The 22,027-nt window shown below is 51.0% G+C and overlaps 1 protein-coding gene across 3 annotated transcripts in view; it reads right to left on the bottom strand.

Moving 5' to 3' along the window:
• Positions 1-22,027, bottom strand: part of MAST1 (microtubule associated serine/threonine kinase 1) — a 1,484,042-nt gene that overhangs the window by 498,924 nt on the left and 963,091 nt on the right. For all 3 annotated transcript variants that reach the window (XM_069604134.1, XM_069604135.1, XM_069604136.1), the window contains one exon: positions 16,779-16,987. In XM_069604134.1, coding sequence (XP_069460235.1) covers positions 16,779-16,987 — 209 coding nt within the window. The remainder of the gene's footprint in view (positions 1-16,778; positions 16,988-22,027) is intronic.

Raw genomic sequence — 22,027 nt, 5'->3', positions numbered from 1 at the left:
TCTGCTGGAGTCTTGTCCACCAGTGACAAGGGAGGCAGAGGAGCCAGGGGAGGGCCGGGAGGCAGAGGAGGTGCTGCCGCCGGGGTGACAGGCGCCGTGACAGGAACTGTCGGGCAGGCAACAGAGTCTGAGGGCAGATTTCTCTAAAAAGGCCCTTAAAGTACTCCCTCATGGGATCAGAGGTCATTAGACTATGACATTTCTCAAAAAAGGCATCCTCTGCCGAGACCTTAGGTGCTGGAGTGGGCAGAGGTCTCTCATGAGGAGCATAACCCCACGAACGCAACACGGAGAGCTGCTAAGAGGGCCCGCCACCAACCGGATCTACATAGACCAATGGGGCAGATGTAGGAGGAAGCGAGACCGAATGTGGTAGTGGCATCCGAGCACGCTAGTCATAGGAAGGGCGGAACGGATTCACACTGTCGCGTGGAAATGGTTGTCAACCGTAAAGAAGGTTCCCAGCACCCGCTGTCGATAGCATGGGTGTGAGGGAAGAATCCAAAATGGCCAACATACTCCATGCGGGAAGGCCCGCCATTTTGTGAACATCTGAGGAGAACTGCGTCAAATGTGTAGATGAGGCAGTTGACTCCACAGATTGGTCAACGGACTTGACTGACATTTTAGCCTAGACACAAGGATCCTCGGCAGAGCTGGTACTTTGGGGCCTTGGATGTTTACTGGACATCCTGTCCCTTGAATTAGCATCTAAAGGAGGAACCTCGGCAACACCGGTAACAGAGGAGTTACGGTCGGCTACCTCTTCCTGTGCCCCCTCAACAGAACCGGTACCTCTGCGAGCGCAGGAAAGTTGAGGAATCCACCTTACAGACAAGATGTTTACAGGCCTCTTAGTTCTGTTGGTACACACCTTAGCCTCGTGAAGAGGAACCTCAAACAGAGTCCGGTCTTAATATCTCCCTCGAGAGGGGCCTTGAACCGTGGTTCGGTGCAGAAAGCCTGAACAGAGGCCCCAGGGCGCACCCCAGTGTCTGTGTGGGAAGCTCCAGCCAAGGAGACCTTGGCGTGAACTCCAGTACCCAATGCCTCAGCACGACTGTGCTGGCTATTAGCACCTGATCAGTGAACCTCGGATTGTGATCCTATATAGGCAGGCCCTCGCGGAAACCCTCTGAGAAAACACTGGTACGCCTATTAGGCCTGCGAGGCACCTCAGGAATAACCCCAGTAGCAGAGCTTTTGAAGCCCCTCCCGGACCTGGAGGACCCCGGGAAGGAGTCCCCAGCTGGGGTGCCCTGAAAAGTAAGGAAATTACCGGGCGTCTCTTCTTTCCGTCAATGAAGAGTTGGAAATGTGATGGAGGAACTTCTGGAAAATGTCCTCCCACCTCCAAAGACGACGTTGAAGTGCCCGAACCGAAAGGGAGTTGCAGAAGAAACACAAGTCCCAATGGTTATCCGTTCCCAGACACTCCAAGCAGAGAAAATGTGGATCTGCCCTCCCTAGCGAAGTGATGCTTGCAAGAAGAATAAGTGGCAAATCCCAGACGCTCCGGCATAGATGGAGGACTACGCGACCGCAGACCGGAGCAGGAGAGAAGGACAACAGAAAAGAAAAAAGATCTTCCCGGTGATGCACGTGCGCCAACCCTGACCTTGCGGAGAAAAGGACTGAAGGGCGATGCGCGGGCTGGAGCTAAGGAGGGCGGGGTTATGGCCGTGTGCGGTACTCCGCGTAAAAAGAGAAGGACACATTTTCAATCCCACAGAACGGAAAGTCCCACAAGTAAGGAGGAACGGGGACGGGGCATAGGAGTAAACGTAAGAAAATTCCCTTGATGAAGAGAGGCCCTCTCGAAAAGCGTTGGGATACTTTCCTTTTAATATTTTGTTATAAACACTTTTCTTCATGAATAAAACACTCAATACAAATGTATGTTGAAAAATTAATACAAGTCTTCGTTTTTGATGCCTGATAATTGAAAATTATTCCAAAAAATGCGTATCAATGATGTCTTAATATTTCCAATTAACTTAGGATTTGATACAGGGTTCATTCGGCATAATACCAGAAATCAGATAGCTCTTTGGAAATTACAGAACCCACACGATCAGGCAGGGATAAGGCAGGGATAAGGCTGCCCAACTTTGAGGTGTATTACCTAGCTGGCCAACTCCAATATGTAGCGAGATGGTTATCCGATGACACCATCTCTTAGTCCAGGCTACTGACGGCGGAATGCGCACCTTATTTCCTAAACGAGTGGATGTGGGTGACTGACCCACCGAAAGAGAATAGATCGGCACTGCTGGCCATGGGCAGAAAGATCTGGCACAGAGCCTGCAATGTAATGGGGAGCCTGCTGCCATTCTCCCCACAAATCCCCCTTGTAACAGAACACTGGGAACCAGTGGGAGTGACAACAGTGGGAGATGTGTGGAGGGATGGGGAAAATATGGAGTTTGATACATTAATAGAGGACACAGGCTTACACAATGGACAGTACATCACATACGCTAGGCTGAAGAAGCTATTAACAAAGACATGGTCAGAAACAGAACTGGCCCAACAGCCAGACGCAGCCATAGAAACATTCCAAGCAGTGTCAGAAGGAGGTCACGAAGTCCCCAGAATCTATGAGATACTGATGTCCTAGGTGGGTAAAGAGGTGGCCCAGGTCAGGCAGGGCTGGGTAGAGGAGAGTGGGGAGACCATAGACGATGGATTATGGGGAAGGATGCAAGGATATCATAAGAAAGTGTCGAGGAATGCCAGATTGCAACAGATTCAGCTGTACATCACTCACAGAGCATACATGACCCCAAAGAAAATCGGGCTACCCTAGACCGTGCAAACTTAAGCATGTGAGCAAGCTTAGAGATTTAGCTTACATTTTGGCCAAGCGTAGGATTGCCATGGGATGGAAGGCACGGGAGAGGCCCAACATAGAAACCTGGTGGAAGGACCTCCTAAAATGGACCGATGCAGAAACGGTGGTTTGGAGGGAGGCAGCTTGCAGAGGGGGTGAAGAGGAAGCAGGAACAATGACAGAGTGGCAGCACTTGGTGGCATCTTTGACAAGCACGGAGCCTGAAGAACTGGACACGGACAGCTCACCGGATGGTGACACAGGAGAGATAGTTGTGGACTAATATACCGTGGTTGTTGAACAAGAAACTATAAGGGGTGAATGGGGAGGAGGGTTGTAGTTCTATGCACCATGTGGAGGTGCACTGTTTGTCGTTCGTTGAAAACTAACAAACAAACCAAAAAATTCAAAAGAAAAACCTTATGATTTGATACAAACTTAATTGTTTGGTGATTAGAGTAAGACAGTGTGCGAAGGACGGGAGTTTGACTTCATATATAATATCTGTCCATGTGCTAGGACAGTCCATTCTCCCCTGCACCAGGATTATTAATAAAATAACCAAGACCTGTAATATCACCATCAAGTTCTTAAAAACTAACTTACCTTAGGGTGTGCTAGGTGCCACAATACAAGCATCCAATAGATCATGGCATGCTGTTGAATGTGCAACTAAAGAAAGAGCATTAATTAAAAGGCAGCAAAGAAACTCAGCTAATGGCGAAGGTATTGCAGTGCCTACCCTAATAGATATGAACACTGCTGGTGGCCATACAGTATCAGCAGGAGCCAAACAAAGCATGTCCTTGCTGGACAATTTAGAAAACGCCCCAGGCAAGGGGGCATCTAAAGCACCCTCAAACCATAGCCCGGCCTGCAGAACGGACGAGCAGAGACAGGCTTCACTTAGCTATTTGATACCTCAGCCAAAAGGCACAGTGTAAAAAGGCAAGATGTGAACAAAAGTCAAACTCTAAGAAATACTCACCAGACACGTTTTTGTCTCTTACACGAAGCAAAGAGACTGACCACACTCCTGGCGTGGACTTAGCTCACTGAATTCTATGAATTTGTTCATTATTGTTTATTATCCCCCTCTCGTTAAAACAGACGATTTTAGCCTTTACACAGTGGTATGTTTGTCAGAATAGCAAAGTATTATAATGTTGTCTGGTGATGTTTTCAGTTGTTGTGGGGTTTAGGACCTCACATACATCCTACGAGGTAATCCTAACAAAGGTGGTATTTGCTTACTATTGATCATTTTAGCATGCGCCTGTGTCCTAAAGATTGAGATAAAAATTGTCAAATGTCCCCAGATGTTTTTTTTTACATTTCTTTATTCAAACAAAGTAGGGACTTGCAAACACTTCCCTTCGATGCAGGGGAAAAGGTTTTGAATGGAGTCACTATAGACATTCAGGACATATAGCATCGTAAAAGCGTTCCCACGTAATTCAAAAAAGGGTCAGGACTGACCCTTCTGCGCATCACAAAAAAGTACAGTGATACTATAAAGCACATCTGTGCACTAGCCACTTTCACCCTAAACTTTCGGATGGAAATGTATGGGGAAAAAAACTAAATATCAAGCTGAGTTTCTGGAATACCATCTGTGGTGTTCGAGGAAATCCTCTACCATTGCTGTAATTTAGTCAGACTATTCCAGTTAGCACCTGTGGAAGTGCTATTTTTCTCCTGCTGGTTTTCTGCATTTAATTATTATTATTATTATTTTTATTTTTATTATTATTATTATTATTATTATTAAGCCAAACAGATCTGTAAGGGGGCAGAGCCTCATTATGATTTCGGCAGTACAGTAAAAAAGCGACAGTAATTCCGTTACTGTCACGTTTTTGGGTGGCAATAGAATTACTGCTGATTTGCCCGCACCAACGTCCTCATTATAACGATAAACCCACCAGGGTGCCAGCAAAGGCTATTACCGTTTCCGACATTCAGTCCAGCGGCACTGCGCCGGATTACGAGTGCTGGTGTTAATCCCCATTCATCAAGTCCCGTAGGACTCCATGAGGGGATGTGCCGTCATTAACGGCAACTGCCTCACCCTTCACATCTGCTCTTCTCCCTCCTACCCTTCCTTTCGCTCTTCTTTAAAATCTTATCTCTTTCACTCACCTCCCTAACAACCTATGTTTCCTCTCCTTCTTTCCTCTACCCCTCTCTTCTCACCTCTTACTCCTGCTCTTCTTTACCCTCTCCATCCTAGCTACCTCCTTCCTCCCTATCCCCTGCTCTCTTCTAGTCTTATTTTTTCCTCTCTTCTTCCTCACACATTCTTGCATTCCCTCTTACTCCCGCTCGTACCTCCACTAACATCTACTATTCACTTGTACACCTCTGCCCCTCCGTAATCCCTCCCTGGGTGTTCCTGGCGGGGAGGAGTGAGTGCTGGATCCCAGCGGCTGCACCATGATCCAAGCACCAAACCCAATATTGCGCCCTCCATCCCTACAAGAAACAAAAAGGACATTACCAAGGAGAAACTACTCCCTCTCATCTTGCCAATACTTAATAATCGTGCCTTCTCACATGATGACCCAACGGTCTTGGTGGATATCTTCAACCAAACTTTGCTCAAAGCTATTAACACCATAGCACCTCTCAAAACTAGGAAACCCAAATAGCGTGCCCATCTCAAGTCCTGGTTCACTCCACATTTTAGAACCCTACGTAAAGAAAAACGGAATGCTGAAGCCATCCATGCGAGGCTAAGGGCTAAGGAACAAGTTACTTACCTGTAACTGTTGTTCTCCAGCATGGGGTCTGGCATGGATTCACATGCTCATGAATATAAGAATACCTAGCAGTACACACGTGCACAACCACGGGAGGTGGCAAGGCTCAACATTAAGCAATACATAAACCTCAACATTAAGCATCTCTTACCTCCTCACCAGGCTCACCTTAAGCGAACAGGTTGCACAGCACTGCCTGGCCGACTCTGGACTCCTCCCTGGAATCCCGGTCGACGCAGTAGAATCTCGTGAAGGTGTGCGTCGACCTCCACGTAGCAGCCATGCAGATGTCCAGCAGGGGCACACCAGACAAGAACGCCGTGGTAGCAGCGATCGCTCTGGTCGAATGGGCTCTCGGACAGCCGGGCAACGGTCGGTTTGCCGACCAATGACAGTGCATGATGCAGCCGGAGAGCCATCTGGAAATGGAAGCCTTCGAGAGAGCCTTCCCTTGGTTCACAGGTCCAAAGTTCACAAGCAGCTGTGATGTCTTCTGAAAACTCTTCGTTTGGTCCACGTAGAACTTCAGCACTCTAGCTACATCCAGCGAGTGCAAAGTCCTCTTGGCCGGCGACGGGAAAAAACTGGTAACACCAAGGGCTCGTTGAGGTGGTAGTCTGACGGCACCTTGGGCATGAAGGAGGGGTGCGTCCTCAGCACCACCCTCGTCTCGTGGAAAGTCAAGTATGGAGGCTTCCAGGAAAGGGCCTGAATCTCTCCCACGCGTCGTGTAGAGGTGATGGCCACAAGGAACGCTGTCTTCCACGACAGGAACTTCAACGGAGCCGAAAGCAAAGGCTCGAATGGCGGGCCCATGAGCCTGGTCAGCACCACGTTGAGCTTCCAAGCCGGGGCTGGAGCCTTCACTGGCGGGAATGATCGGAACAGTCCTTTCATAAACTCCTTCACCAGGCAATGAGACCACAGGGACGACCGTCCTGCAGTTCTGGTGTATCGAGAAATCGCTGCCAGATGTATCAAGATGGAAGCGTGAGCTAGTCCAGCTTTGGCCAGCGACAGTAAGTACGGTAGCACTTGAGGGGCTGTAATCCGTAGAGGGTTAATCTTCTGTGCACGGCACCAGACAGAGAACCTCTTCCACTTGTGTCTATAGCACTTGAGAGTTGAGGACGCCCTGGCTTTTGCAAGAACCTCTCTGCAGTCAGCCGGGATATCGTACCCTCCAAACTCTAGTGCTACAGGAGCCAGGCCTGCAAGTTCAGCGACTCCGGGTCACGATGAAGAATAGTGCCTCCTTCTCTGAAGAGAAGATCTGCGTCCGTCGACAGTTTGACTGGTGGGGACGCTGACAAGTCCAGAAGGTCCGGGAACCATATCTGTCTCGGCCACCTCGGTGCGACGAGGATCATCCTGCACCGGGACATCTTGAGTTGGTTGATGAGCCTGAGCAGCAACAGCAACGGCGGGAACGCATACAGGGACAGGCCGTCCTAGGGGAACGAGAAAGCATCGCCCATGCTCCTCGGCTGGGGGAACCTGCTGGCGAATGTCTGGCACTTGGAGTTTGTCGCCATCGCGAATAGGTCGATTTGGGGCTTGCCCCATTGCCGGAAGAGTTGATCCACTTGATCCTGGCGTAGTTCCCACTCGTGGCACGAGTGCAGCTCCCTGCTGAGTGAGTCGGCGATGTTTTTTTTTATCTCTGCTAGATGAAAAAGCACCAGAAACATCCCACTGGGCAACAGCCCAGTGCCACAGATCCTGGGCTTCCTTGGACAGGGCTGGGGATCTGGTTCCTCCCTGCTTCCGGATGTAGAACATCATGGTGGTGTTGTCAGTGAAGATTCTCACCACCTTGCCCTTGAGGGACGGGAGGAATGATTTGAGGGCCCAGAACACTGCTCAGAGCTCCAGTATGTTGATGTGGAGTGGCTTCTCCTCTGGGAGCCACAGGCCTCTCGCGTGCAGATCTCTTGGGTGCGCTCCTCACCACTCCAGGGAGACATCCGTCGTCAGCGTCACCTGGTATGCTGGGGTCTGAAAGTCTGTGCGCCCTGCGAGATGCACGCGGGTGCCCCACCATCGAATTGCTTGGCGGAATAATTCGTTGAGCGAGATCTTGTCCTCGAAGCTGCCCGTCGCTTGCGTCCAACGGGCGTTGAGGAACTCCTGCAAAGGACGCATCCGAAGCCTGCACAGGTGCACCAGATAGATGCAAGAGGACATCATCCCGAGAAGGGACTTGATGGACCTCACTCTGGCCACGTCCGCGGCCAGCAGACGCTGTACCTTGCCCAGGATTGCCTGCGTCCTTTCCTCCGACGGCGAGGCCAACGGCGCTACTGTATCGAGCTTGGCTCCCAGAAACAGCGCGACCTGCGACGGAACCAGGTGGGATTTGGGGAAGTTGATGGAGAATCCCAGGTCCGTGAGCAGCCGGACGGTCTTTGCTGTGTGTTCGATGGCGAGTTCCCTTGTCCCTGCTCGGATGAGCCAGTCGTCCAGGTAGGGGTAGACGTGGATCCCCTGCAGGCGCAGCCACGCCGCCACTGGTGCTAGGCACTTGGTGAACACCCTGGGCGCCGCCTTCAATCCAAACGGGAAGGCCTTGAACTGGTAGTGCGGCCCTTGGACTACGAACCTGAGAAACTTTGGTGTCCTTTTAGGATGGGGATGTGAAAGTATGCATCCTCAAGATCCAACGACGATAGGAAGTCGCCTTCCTCCAGCTGGCCCAGCACGTGCTGGAGGGTGATCATCCGGAACTTCTGTGCCTTGATGTATTTGTTTAGCCGACGCAAGTCCAGGATGGGACACCAACCTCCTGTCTTCTTTCTGACGAGGAAGTATCTTGAGTATACTCCGGAGCCCCGCAGCCTCTTTGGGACAAGCTCGATGGCTCCTTCCTTGAGCATCGCCCTTACCTCTAACAGCAGTTGCGGGACGTGGTTTTCCTTCCTGGCCACGGGTGGAATTAGGGGGCAATTCTTTAGAAATTCCAGAGTGTGCCCGTTGTGAAAGAAGACCGGTGGAGGGTGTCTGTACTTCTGCTCTCTATATGGTAGAGGAGAGGCACAGAAGACCCCAGCCAAGATTCTCTATTACGGTAGCAATGGTCGAGCAATCAAGGCCTAGCTTCTCAGGAGGTGATGCAGGCTGGTTCTTAAGTACAGTGTAGTCCCCAAGCCCCCACAAAGGAATGTCCACACACTGTATTGATTAGAACACAGTCTTTATATAATCAATATTCAGGTTATGTACACTTATCATAATAACTCACTTTGTACTCAATCAACAATGGCGAATATATACAATTCTAAAGTGGTACCACCCTTTGTATTAGACCTCATTAAAGTGCATGAACAATACTGTAACAATGTCACACAGATCAATAGAGTGAAACCAGCAATAGAGAGAGGAGAGAAAATAAGATGGTTGAGCAATAGGCAGAATACTGGCCCCTACCACTAGACACAGTTCTGTGTGGAGATCCCCCCACCTGGGCAACCTGTAAAATAAAGATATAGCACAAGCCCATTCCATATATTGTTCTGCAAGTCTTATTCCCTCCTATAATGTTTTTACCCCCCCAATGTACCTGGTGGAGTCGAGTTCTTCGAAGAGGCGTCGACAGATCCTTCTTGAGCGACCCCCTTTCAAGCGGGAGTCACGGATCGTCGAGAAATGTCGAGAAACTCGGCGTTCGGCGACGAGGAATCGACGGCCCTTCTTGAATGCCTTCCCTTTCAAGCGGGAGCCACGGGGCGTCGAACGTCCGTCGACAAACAGAGTAGAACGGCGTCGATGAGGCGGCAGCTTCGTCCGAGCGGTGCTCGTTGGCGTCGGATCGTCGGCGTCCTGCAAGGCAGAGGCGTGCGGGGCACCTCGGTGACAATAGTTCTGGACCGCAAAGATTGTGGAGACGGAGGCCCAGCAAGGGCGTCGAGTCGTTTGAGTCTTTGTGATCTTCGGGTGGCGGGAAACCCACCGGCAGGTTTCTCCTCGGCGCGTTGGTCGTCCTCGACTTTCTCCGGCAGGATAAAGCGGTCGACGGTGCGGACGAGGGAGTCCTTCGATTCGAATGTTCTTAGGCAAAGGAGCGGACGGCTCCGGTCGTCGGCGGCACGGCGTCAAGTGGTTCCCACGGCTGGGCAACACAACTTCGACAGGCCTCCAGCGGTTACACAAACCTGCGAACCCTGGTCGACGGCAATGGACTTCGATGGCGGCGATGTCCAGGTGCTTCAATTCGATCTCCTCGGCGGTCCCGTCTCGGGTCGACAGCCTTTCGAGGGTCTGTCTTCCAGGGCTCTTCGGCGAAGATGGAGCGGTGCTCGATGGTCCCTCGGAGCACGGGAAGAGGGCGCCTTACCAGGTCCTCTCTCGGGTCAGCCTTCGACGATTTCGGCAGCCTTCGGATCGGTCGAAGCAAATGCCACAGCAAGTCTTCTTCTTCCAGCTGGACGTCGAGGATCAGCAGTTCCAGTTACTCTTAGAGTGGAGACTCAGCTCCAGGATGCTTCTGAACGTTCCTGAACGTTCCTGAACCTCCTACCAGTGGTGAGAGGTCCCCAGATATACTATTCTGCCTCTCATCCACACTGCTGGCACACACTCAGCAGCCAATCATACATAAGGGCATTCATGCAGTCAGTCAGCCAATCAGGCACACAGTGCATTCAGGCCACACTCCTCCCTTTCAGACACTCACAACAAGGAATGTGGATTGGGACAAGTACCCAGCCATTCAACACTAAACACTGCATTCAGACCAGTTTCGGGCAGGGCTGTCTCAGTCTTTGTCTCTCATGCCAGAAACCAGACAACCACAACAAGGAGTGTATATTGGTCACACACTCCATTCACCCAGGTCCCACCCACAGGAGGTACCCACAACATACAGTCACTGGGAAGGCTCCAGTCAGTCTAGCTGGGCCTTCACAACAACACCATATATGGAACTTCCACCCAGCAGCCAGTCAGGGGGAAGGGACAGAGTCAGGGCTTCCCAGGACTTTGGGAAAACAAGATAACAGGCAATAGAAAGCAAGAGGCCACAGGGGCCATCTTGTTTTCTATCAGGAATCAACTGATCCCAATGGCAGGGCCTGGGTATCCCAAAATGGAGGACACCCAGAGCACCTGTCAAATTCAGCATGGAGCTGCCACCAGCCCATACCCTGCTCTGGGGCCACCCACAGGTGCCCAAAAACATACACTAGGGGCACAGGGTTGTACCCCTACCCATGGGTGCCATAAGGGTATCCCATGGGTCTGTTCACCAAACCAAAAGAGAGAGCTGCACTGCCAGGAGTCCCACATGGACTCCTGGGCAGAAAACATGACAGAACACACGATAGAAAGCAGTAAAGGACAAGGATTCAGAGGCCCTGCCCCTCTGATGCATTTCCAGCATCACACCCGTGGGCCAGGGCATGCAGCACCCAACAGTGGAGATGGACTTCCACACGCTGATGAACCTTGTCAGCCGGCATCCCACCGGGGTACTTCAGTGGGGGCCCAACACGACAGCCGGTTCAGTTTTGCTTGGAAACGGCCTTGCCACCCCTGGCCTCCCTGGCGACGATGGGGAGACCCGCCGGACTTGCCTCGTCCCCTGTAGGCTTCTTGCGATGAGGAGCGGGCCGCTTGACGGTAGGTCGAGGAGCCGCCGCCGAATCCTTTGGAGGCACCTTGCTTGCCTCCGGAGTTCCGAAAGGGCGGCCACCGTTGCTGCAGAACTCCCACGGCCCGAGCCGTCTCTGTGTCGGTCTTGATGGCCTGCAGCGACTCATCTACAGTCTTTCCAAACACATTGTTCCCGTCGAAGGGCATGTCCAAAACCTTGGCTTGCACGTCCTGGTGGAAATCCGTCGCCTTGAGCCACCCCCATCGGCGAAGGTAAACGCTGTTGCCCAACTGGCAGAAGCCGGTGTCGGCAATGTCCGTGGCCACAGTTATGGCGTGGTCCGACGCCACCTCACCCTCCTGCCAGATCGCCAGGGCCTCGGCCCTCTTGTCGTCCGGGAGGAAGTCCAACAGGGGGCGATCTTGTACCACAATTCCCTGTCGTAGCAGGCCACAATCGCTAGGGCGTTGGCCGCCTTGATCGAGATGACTCGTCGTCCCACGGCGTCCAGCATCTTTCCCTCGCCATCCGGTGGGGAAGTCAAGGATGAAGCCGATGGCCCCCCACTTTCTTCTTGGCCGCCGCTGAGGCGACCAAATCCGGGGTCGGCTGCGCCCTAAGGCACAACGGGGCGGCGTCGGGGACCCAGTACTTCTTCTCGTACCAGTCCCTCTTGGCAGGTGTCGTGGACGGGTTCTTGAGGAGGGCAAGTACCTCGTCCCAGATGTCATCCAGCAATGGCACCACGAAGACCGTCTTCCTTTTGGCCTCGCGCCGTTGGTAGAGGAAGCCTTCCTTCTTCTTCTCCTCAGGGCAGAGTTGAAAAAGCTCGGATGCCCTGGCAATCATGGCATGGAAGGAGCCAATCTTGTCGGGTGGGGACGCCCGAGGAATCGGAGACGGAAGGCCAGTTCCATCGTCACCGCCGTCGTCATCCGTCCCCGTCGGGCCGACCCGTTCCTGTGTCGTCCCTCGGGATCGGGGAAAGCGACAAAGGCTGAGATGGCCATGAGGGCTGAAGGGGCACTGGATGAATTCTCCTCCTCTTGTTCGGAGGGCTTCCCGATGGACCCGGTATCTAGAAAACAACAATCTTCTTGGCACAAGACAATCTGGTTTCCGACCTAAGCACGGGACGGAAACAGCCTTATTAGACCTTAAAACTCAAATTGAAGACCTAAAAGACAATGGTAAAATGGCCTTATTATTACTCCTCGATTTATCGGCAGCATTTGATCTGGTCAACCATCAAATCCTCTGTCGCCACTTGAAATCAGCGGCCCACTTCTCTGAAAAAGCCACCAAATGGATCAGTTCCTTCCTGGATAACAGACAGGTGAGGGTATTCTCGCCTACTGCCTCAGCAGAGCCTACACCGGTGCCCTGCGGGGTGCCTCAAGGTTCACGCGTCTCACCAACGCTCTATAACGTTTTTACTAAACCTCTCTTCGTTGTACTTGATTATCTGGGTGTCACCTACACCAACTACGCAGATGACACCCAGATACTCATTCCAATCACAGGTGACTATAAAGTGGACTCTAAAGCCCTGAACGACATCTATCAAGTCATCCAAGCCTGGATGGCCCAGCATGAGCTCTGTCTTAATGATGACAAGACAGAGATCCTCATCCTGGGCTCCCAACACCGATTGAATAGACTTGACCCTTCCTTCAAGACCTTCAACATTGATGGCAACTCTATTAAAGTTTCCACTGACACCAAAACATTACGAATCTACCTCGACTCCACCTTATCACTTAATATACAAACAAACGCAGTCGTCTCGGCATCCGCTTACACATGTAAGCTTATCGCAGCATGCCGCCCCTTCCTAACCACACAGAACTGTACTATCTTGGACAGGACATTGGTTATGTCCAAACTGGACTACTGTAATGCCTTATGTCTAGGGACCAACCAACGTAACCTTAACAAACTACAGGTTACCCAAAATAACGCCATTAGAGCTGTCCTCAACATCGCCAGATCTTGACACATCTCTGAAACAAGGAGAAGCCTACACTGGCTCTCAGTAACACAAAGAATTTCTCTGAAATCTCTTACCCCCACACATAAATGTCATAACGATCAGGCCCCCATTTATCTTGCCTCCCGTTTCTCTCACTACTCGCCTACCTGGCTTCACAGATCTGCACAAGCACACTGCCTGACAATCCCTAGATACAAACTGCAGAAAGCCGGGGTTGCAAGCTTCCCAGTCCTCGCCTCCAAATTATGGAATTCGATTACATTAACTATCAGATCCGAACACTCTCCAACCCTCTTCAAACAAAAAACCAAACTGTGGTTATCCACTACACAAGCCTAAATCCACTTTGGGACCTTATCGGTTCGCTACTTGCCCAGCGTTTGTATTTATGTTCATGGGAACTGTAGATATTGCTGCACATCATATTGTATACTATGTATAATGCCACTGTATACATAGCACTCACCGTACATTGTTATTTTACTTTTTTGTATTTCCTGTACACTGTGCTTTGTTTCTCTTAACTGAAACTAATATTGTGTTATTCCTTTATTATGCCAAGAAATGCGCCCGGATGCCCTTGGGCCTTGTGCGCTATACAAATAAATAAAATACAAATACACGACGGTGCAGCCCCTTCAGCGGGGGGGAGGGGCACGGAGGCTGCCCTCGAAGTTGGTGGGCGGCCTCCTAGCAGAGCTCTCAAGCAGAGAGCAGGAGAATAGCTGGAGCAGTGGTGCCCGCGGGATAGAGCGGAGTCGCGGGCCGGGCGGAGTTGTGTTCCTGGTGGTCCCGAGGGGCTAGCCGGCAGACGGGAGTCAATTTGGAAGTGGTGTAGATCTCCCTGGTCGGCTCCTCGGTGGAGGGCGTGATCACCAGGATATGCGGGCCGGACCTGGAGGCCTCCGGACACACCCACGCTGGCAGTGACCTCTGGATATGTGGAGGGACATCCTACGGTGAGAAGGCGCGCGAGCCATTGGGCTGCACCGAGACGTCCCCGGCTTGGGCGAGGGGGCCTCCTGTTAACGCTTGGCGCCCACACTTGATTGCTGTCCTGCTGCCCAGGGACCTGCTGGAGGGAGTGTGGTGTGAAGTTGGGCAGCGCTGGCCCCTGGGTTCTGAGACGCCCACTGTGGGTATTGCTGTGCAGCCGGGTTTGCTGCTTAACTGTTGAAGGGCTGACGCCGCCTCTGCAAGCACATACTCCCAGTGAATTAAAATACCTCATTGCTCTACTTTGGCAGGAGAGTTGGAACTTGGGCTGGGCATCCAGAAAGTGGCTCTGCTACTGGCTGAGCGGGAGCAAATGGGTGAAGGGGTTAGGGGATAGCCCTGAGGCCCGGATTGTAGCTGCAGTAGGGGGGTGATCTGAATTTTGATGGGCTCGCCCCAGACCCCATGTTGAAGTAGTGGGGAACCCTGAGCCCTCAACATACTCTTCATCTGGCGGGTCCCTTTGGGTCTTTCGCGTCGGGGCTGGCCTCCCCGCCCCGTTTGTATTGATTCCATACTGGGTTGTCATTTCAGAAGGTCCAACCCGGAATCCGGAGAGTTGTGTAAGTCCATGAGCTGGACAGGAGCCTTGGAGAAGTTTTGCCGTCTGCCCCCAGACCTTCCTCCCCACTCAGCAATGGCTTCCCCTGCTCACCCGGAAGTGGCGGATGCTAATTCTGTCGCCAAGGGCATGGGAGCCCTTCTGGAGGAAATTCGGGGCTTCAGAGCGGATATAGCAGTGCGGCTGGACACTCTTGATAAAAAGGTGGACACCATTGACAACAGGGTCCAAACATTGGAAGCTAACACGACCTCGATGGACATCCCGGAGGCTCCGTTCGACTCGCGTCTGGCGGATCTCGAGAGAAGGGAGGAGAAGTGTGCCCTGAAAATCGACATTTTGGAAAATAGGGAGCGTTGTTGCAACCTACGATTTCTGGATCTTCCGGAACGCGAGGGGGAAACGCAGTCGGACATTGCCAGGGCTGTTAAGGCGGTGGTGAGGTTGCTCTTTGATGACTCCAACACTAGTGAACCAACCATCGACAGTGCGCACAGGGCTGGCGCTTCTAGCAGAGGCTCTAGGTCGATTCTTGTGCGGTTCCACTATTTTTCTGAGAAAAGCAAAATTCTTGAGTTGACATGCAGAAAGGGCCCAGTGGAGTGGGAGGGAGCAATGGCCCAGTGGAGTGGGAAGGGAGCAAGGGTCTCACTTTGCCCTCACTTTGACAAGACGTCGGCTGTGCTCTCCTCCAACAAAAATTTTGCAAGCTAAAGGTGTGCGGTATCGGTGGGGGTACCCTTTCTCGCTTTCTTTTGAGCTGGAGGGCTACAAGTATGCAGTGGTCACTGAGGAGGATATCGGCAAGGTGTCCCGCTAGCTTTTGGGTGAACCGACCATAGCCATTTCGGACCAGGATCGTGAGTGAGCCCCGTCTGGTCCTGCGGGTCACGGTGCCTCCAAGGAGAGGCGGAAAGTCCGAGGCCATAGGAAGTTCAGGAGGGTGGCTCCGGCTTCAACTAATGGTTGAGGTTCTTGTCCGACTCTTGCACTTGTGTTTATATCTGCCTTTAGAGGGTTGGGGGTTCTTTTTTCTTCTGTTTTAGTCTGGTAGTCTTAGGGGAGCCCACGGAGGTTCCCGTGGGGGCCGTGGCTGAGGGCTTCCTGTCTGAATAGACCCCATGGTCTGACGTTGGTTTTCGGGGGAGGGGGCGCTCTTGCTGAGGTTTGTGGGAGATCCGAGTCCCCGGAGGGGGGAGACACTGGTGGCCTGGCCAAGTGGCAAGACAGAGTTGCTTGGTACTCAGGCGTTCAGGGGATGGGTGGGTGGGGAGTGGGGAGGGGTGTTGGGGTTTGTTTATACAAGTTTGGTTTTAGTTATTCTCCAAGAGTTCTGGGATCATTTGGAGTTTTGAGGGGCTCTGCGGGCTGGTATGAGGCTCTGAAACCATGTGGGGAAGAAGTCGCTGTGTGCTCCCTGTTGGGGATTGTGTGCTTTAAAACTCTCTTTGATGGATGATACACTTCAGTATTTGACGGTGGGATCTTTAAATGTGCGAGGTCTGAACTCCCCCACTAAAAGGTCATTAGTGGTGAAGGAATTCTCGAGGCTTCAGCTTAATTTCTTATTCTTACAAGAAACCCACTGGGTTAGGAGCAAGGAACCAAAATTTAGGGTTAAATCTGTGCAGCAATACCATAAGATTTAGGGACTGCAAACTACTGTGATGGGCCATACCAAGTGCTCAACTAACACTCACATGCAGGTGACGTTTAGGCTAAAACATGAATCTTGTTGTACTCAAGGGATATGAAGAGAGGATCCCTGCCTTCCCTACTGTGGAGAAAAAGGTTTAGGACTGGCAGAAAATGTAGGGTATGAGATAACATCTTTCATGGGCAGCCTACTGCACCCAGTGCAGATAAGCAAATAGAAAGCATCTAAAAGCAACAAAACAAGTAAACGTGGGAATGTGAGAAGCTTCTAGCCAGGCTTTAGAGGAGGACACTGAGTGGTCAGAAAGGAACTCTGCTTGCAATGCCTGACATGCTGCTGTGAATACTACCCTGAGTATTCCTCCAACCTGGAGATCCAGCCTTACCTTCAACATACTCCATAACCATGCAGAGGTGACGCTTGGTCTCAAAGGAGCAAAACATGCTGACCACAAAGGGATTCTCGGCGAAGGTGAGAATGTCCCTCTCTACGAAGGCCTGCTGGATCTGGTTGCGCAAGATCAAGTTCTGCTTGTTGATCTTCTTCATGGCGAAACGCTGTCGAGTCTCCTTGTGCCGCACCAGGTACACTGCTCTGAAAGGGGAACAAACCAGGTGATGAGTGATAAGAGGAGAGGGACTTTAGTACTAAGTATATCACCTTGCAAGGGACGGTAAAAGAAGTCATGAGAAAGAAGAGATGGGACTCTAGTGCCCCTGCTAATATGCACACTGCAAGGGGGTGGGGTGTGAGAACCTAATAAAGATAAAAGGGAGGGAACAGTGAAAAGAGACAAGGGACTTGTGTGTACTGCCAGGAATACACCAGTGTAAAGAATTGTAGGAAAATGGAATTAACAAAATAAGAAGCATTTTGCCACATAAGGTACAGTGCCGTCCAAGAGGCACACATGAGGAAGGTCAGTGAGGAGGCGAGGTTCTGCACCAAGTGCACCACCCTAAAAAGGGGAGTAGAACAACAGTGACCAGTAATAGGAGCGGTCAGACCCAATTCCACTAAGTTCACAGTTCAATAAAATCAGTACTCTTGAATGGCACCAAGGTGAAGCTACAATTCTTCCAAGTTGTGCCTTGAATCAATGCATGCAACTCTAGATGCTGATGTAGTGTGTTTGGCATGACTCTATGAGCGACAGAAGTTCCATATTTTGTGGGGGAATCATACTTCTCCTGGACCTCAAAAAATTCTTAGTAGGTTTCCTAGCCCCATGTTTGCAATAGTCTTGGAAACATCGTTTGAAGTGACATCAGAAGTAAATGAGGAAATGTGCAGCCCAGCCTCAGAAGTCACCTCAGGGTGCAGTTATTGAATTGACTTGACTTGAATGTGAGAGCTCTTCTCCAGATTCTGATCTGATACTGAACGTTGGCATCTGGGATATAATTTCTGTGGATGGCCTTGTCAATGGCAATGTCTGCTCGCAGGGTACTGTGTTCATCTCATGAGACAAGTTATTTGCTGTGGCGGATTGATTCCCTGCTGATGAAGGCTTTGTGGGTAAAGATTGCTGCATGGATAGGTCCTTCGAAACCAAGCGCGTTATAAATGACCAATCACAATCATCTAAGAGGGCTTTACTGTTGAAAGAGTCAGTGATTGTAATGTCAGTATCATCAACAAGGTCTTGTGTTTCACTACTAACGAGAGAGAAGGAAAAATTACTTACTGATAAGGTTCTTTCTATGGATTATTTTCCCGCAGATTCCTCATCAAGAGTCAGCTGCTTAGAAACATTTTTCGACAAGGGGCGTAGTACAACACGACCTTTGATCACTCTTGACTTGACCTGCCACAATATATACTACATCACTATTCCCTGTACATCACTTCCTCACCCTGCCCCTCCTTCAGCTCAGCACACGTAGGAAAAATCCATAGAATTCGGGCTCAAAATAACCCCAAAAAACACTTTTTTGAATTGTTTTATTTCTTTGAGGAACAGGACTGTACTGAAAGTCAGTGACTGACAGAATTACAACAGCAACACATAACTGTTCATAAACTCATCCGAGCAGAAGAGGACAACCAATTATAGTAATTTTCGCCTTCAATGGACTGCATTCTCCTGCAGATTCCTCATCAGATAGACTCCCAAAGCAGTACAGTGTTCACAAGCGGGATGAAAGCCCTTAAAACAAGGGAGCTCTGCAAAACCTCAAATCGAATATCCGAACCACGTGCTACATCAAGTAGTAATGCTTGGTGTGCGTTTGGAGCAACAACTCTCAACATGTTTCCCGCTCTGGAGACCTTCCTCGGACCAGTCAGTCACCCAGGTATGAGAATACGTGAACACCGGATCTCCTGAGATATGCCGCCAGCACTGCCATCAGCTTGGTGAAAACCATGGGTGAGGAGTTGAATTGATAGTGTCCGTGATGACGAATCGCAGGAACCGCCTGTGTATTTATTAATTTCATTCAATGTTCACATTAAAAAAGGACTAAATCATCTGTGTCTCCTAATATAGGAGAACCAAATTCACATAGAAATCAGTCTTTGTTTTGAAAATATTTGTAATAACGACATTTATTTTCAATGTACCAGTGAATACGTTCACCGTTTTGAACTTAATTCATTCACTGCTTAACATTGTACTTGATGAAAGAATTATGGGACGCTCCCATGCATCACAGGGTCCTATTACTATTAATAATCATTCTTTTTGATTCTCATTAGTTTGAATTCAATTGTTACAATCCACAAGCCATCAAGCCATCCAGTGGAGCCGGAGCTCACACTGTGCTGCAGGAGCAGCACCACCCACACACACCCTGCTCTCACAGCTGGTAAGGCTTGGGGTGCATCACCCTGCAACACGTACACTATTATGTACCTGACCTGTGCATGGAGTGCACTTTAATGAAAATCCCATTTTCGCCGAGATGTAAAGGACAGAAACAAAGCCATCCATAATTAGCTAGGAGAAAGCTGCCAATTGAAGGAAAAAGCTACCACCTGGGATCGCCGCCATCAAGAACCACGAGGGTTCTTTCCACTCAAAGATGGATGTTGCCATAATTTACCTGTGAATCCGGCCCCTTGCCTGCCAGCAGCCCGCCCCTTCAGCTGATTGGCCTTACTGAGGCTTAAACAGCCTATTGTGAATCGCCGGAAGGCGAAGCCGGCACGATAAGGAAGGCACTTCGCCTGTCCCAGCCTGTCCAGTACTTCCAGTCGCCATCGCCCAAAACCTCTGCCCGAAAAATCCCCACAGCTTCCCCTCTTACGCCGCTCTACATAACATGCAAGACGACCTAGATCTTCAGTGCGACGTTCCCACCAGCTGCAGCCCACGGAGCAGGAGTTCTACCTAGTCGCATCTGACCGTGTAGAAGCAGCGGATGTCCTGCGCACTAGACATCAAATGGTAAGCGCTGCATCCGCTGCACGTGCAATTCGAAAACGTATGCTTGTGCCGCCATATTACCGCACACAACATACCATTAATAGCATTAAAAGCAAAATTCAACATTTGTAGCATTCTGATGCTAATATCAGTAACTTTGTGTCCACCACCATCCGCCTGAAACCAAGAGGCACCTATTACTCCCCAGGTTGGCCAACCGCTACAAGGATCTTACCCCCACTGCCTAACCAGGTCCAATAGTCACTACTGAGCACTGACTGGCTGTTGTGCCACTGTCCTCTAAACATGTACCTAACACCAAGACAATTCTAAGGTATCTCTCCCAGACTTCTGTACTTTGCCGCTGTCTTTGCCATCACCTTGCCATTACAGGAGTCCAAACTCTTCTGTCCGCTCTGTGCGCCCCTTCACTATGTTTCTTTATCCATTATGATTATACTCTATTGCAAGGAACAAGTTACTTACCTGTAACTGTTGTTCTCCAGCATGGGTCTGGCATGGATTCACATGCTCATGAATATTCCCCGTCGTCAGGCTGGGAATCACCGGTAAAGAAAAAACCAGTATCAGTTTCGTTTCTGATCTGTCTTTCGTAGTAGTAACCAATCACTGATCTCTGCGTCATACTGACCACAGCCAATGACTGCCCTCTACCTAAGCCCCGCCTCTGGCAGCCATCTTCAGATTTGGTAGCACGTGAAGTGGCAGTATGACCAAGTGAAGAGCCGCAGAGGGGTAGGCGGGAGGGTTCGCATGTGAATCCATGCCAGACCCATGCTGGAGAACAACAGTTACAGGTAAGTAACTTGTTCCTTCTCCAGCATTGGGTCTGGCATGGATTCACATGCTCATGAATAAAGAATACACAGCAGTACACACATGCACAACCACGGGAGGTGGCAAAGGCTCAACATTAAGCACTACATCAAACTCAACATTAAGCAAATCTTACCTCCTCACCAGGCTCACCTTAGGCGAACAGGTTGCGCAGCACTGCTTGGCCGACCCTGGACTCCTCCCTGGAATCCCGATCGACGCAGTAGAATTTCGTGAAGGTGTGCGTCAACCTCCACATAGCAGCCATGCAGATGTCCAGCAAGGGCACACCAGATAGGAACGCCGTGGTAGCTGCGATCGCTCTGGTGGAATGGGCTCTCGGACGGCCAGGCAGCGGTCGGTTTGCCAACCGATGACAGTACATGATACAGCCGGAGAGCCATCTGGAAATGGAAGCCTTCGAGAGAGCCTTCCCCTGATTGACAGGTCCAAAGTTCACAAAGAGTTGTGACGTCTTCCAAAAACACTTTGTGCGGTCCACGTAGAACTTCAGCGCTCTAGCCACATCCAGTGCAAAGTCCTTTCAGCCGGCGACAAAGGCGACGGGAAGAAAACAGGCAACACCAAGGGTTTGTTGAGGTGGAAGTCCGACGGCACCTTGGGCATGAAGGAGGGGTGCGTCCTGAGCACTACCCTTGTGTCGTGAAAAGTCAAGTACGGGGTCTTGCAGGAAAGGGCCTGGATCTCTCCCACCCGTCGTGCGGAGGTGATGGCCACAAGAAACGCTGTTTTCCACGACAAGAACTTCAACAGAGCCGAGTGCAGAGGCTCGAACGGAGGTCCCATGAGCTTGGTCAGCACCACGTTGAGCTCCCACGCCGGGGCCGGAGCCTTCACCGGCGGGAACGATCTGAACAGTCCCTTCATGAACTCTTTCACCAGACGATGAGACCACAAAGACGTCCGTCCCGTGGTTCTGGTGTATCGGGAGATTGCAGCAAGATGACTCTTGATGGACGCGTGCGCCAGTCCAGCCTTGGCCAGCGCCGGGAGGTACGGCAGTACTTGGGGAGCCGTAATCCGTAGAGGGTTAATCTTCTGTGTGTGGCACCAGACAGAGAACCTCTTCCATTTGTGTCCGTAGCATTTAAGAGTTGAGGACGCCCTGGCCTTTGCAAGAACCTCTCTGCAGTCAGCCGGTATGTCGTATCCTCCAAACTCTAACGCGGCAGGAGCCAGGCCTGCAAGTTCAGCGACTTCGGGTCGTGATGGAGGATGGCGCCTCCTTCCCTGGAGAGATGATCCGCGTCCACTGGCAGCTTGATTGACGGGGACGCTGACAGAAGGTCCGGGAACCATATCTGCCTCGGCCACGCAGGTTCGACGAGGATCATCCTGCACCATGACCTCTCTTCATTGCCAGCAATGGCAATGAAGGGAACGCGTATAGAAACAGGCCCTCCCAG

This window comes from Ambystoma mexicanum, chromosome 3q, assembly GCF_040938575.1.
Source record: "Ambystoma mexicanum isolate Mex_15411 chromosome 3q, UKY_AmexF1_1, whole genome shotgun sequence".
NCBI lineage: Eukaryota > Metazoa > Chordata > Amphibia > Caudata > Ambystomatidae > Ambystoma > Ambystoma mexicanum.
The sequence above is the reverse complement of the archived record's forward strand: the minus strand, read 5'-3'. Positions and strand labels throughout refer to the sequence as shown.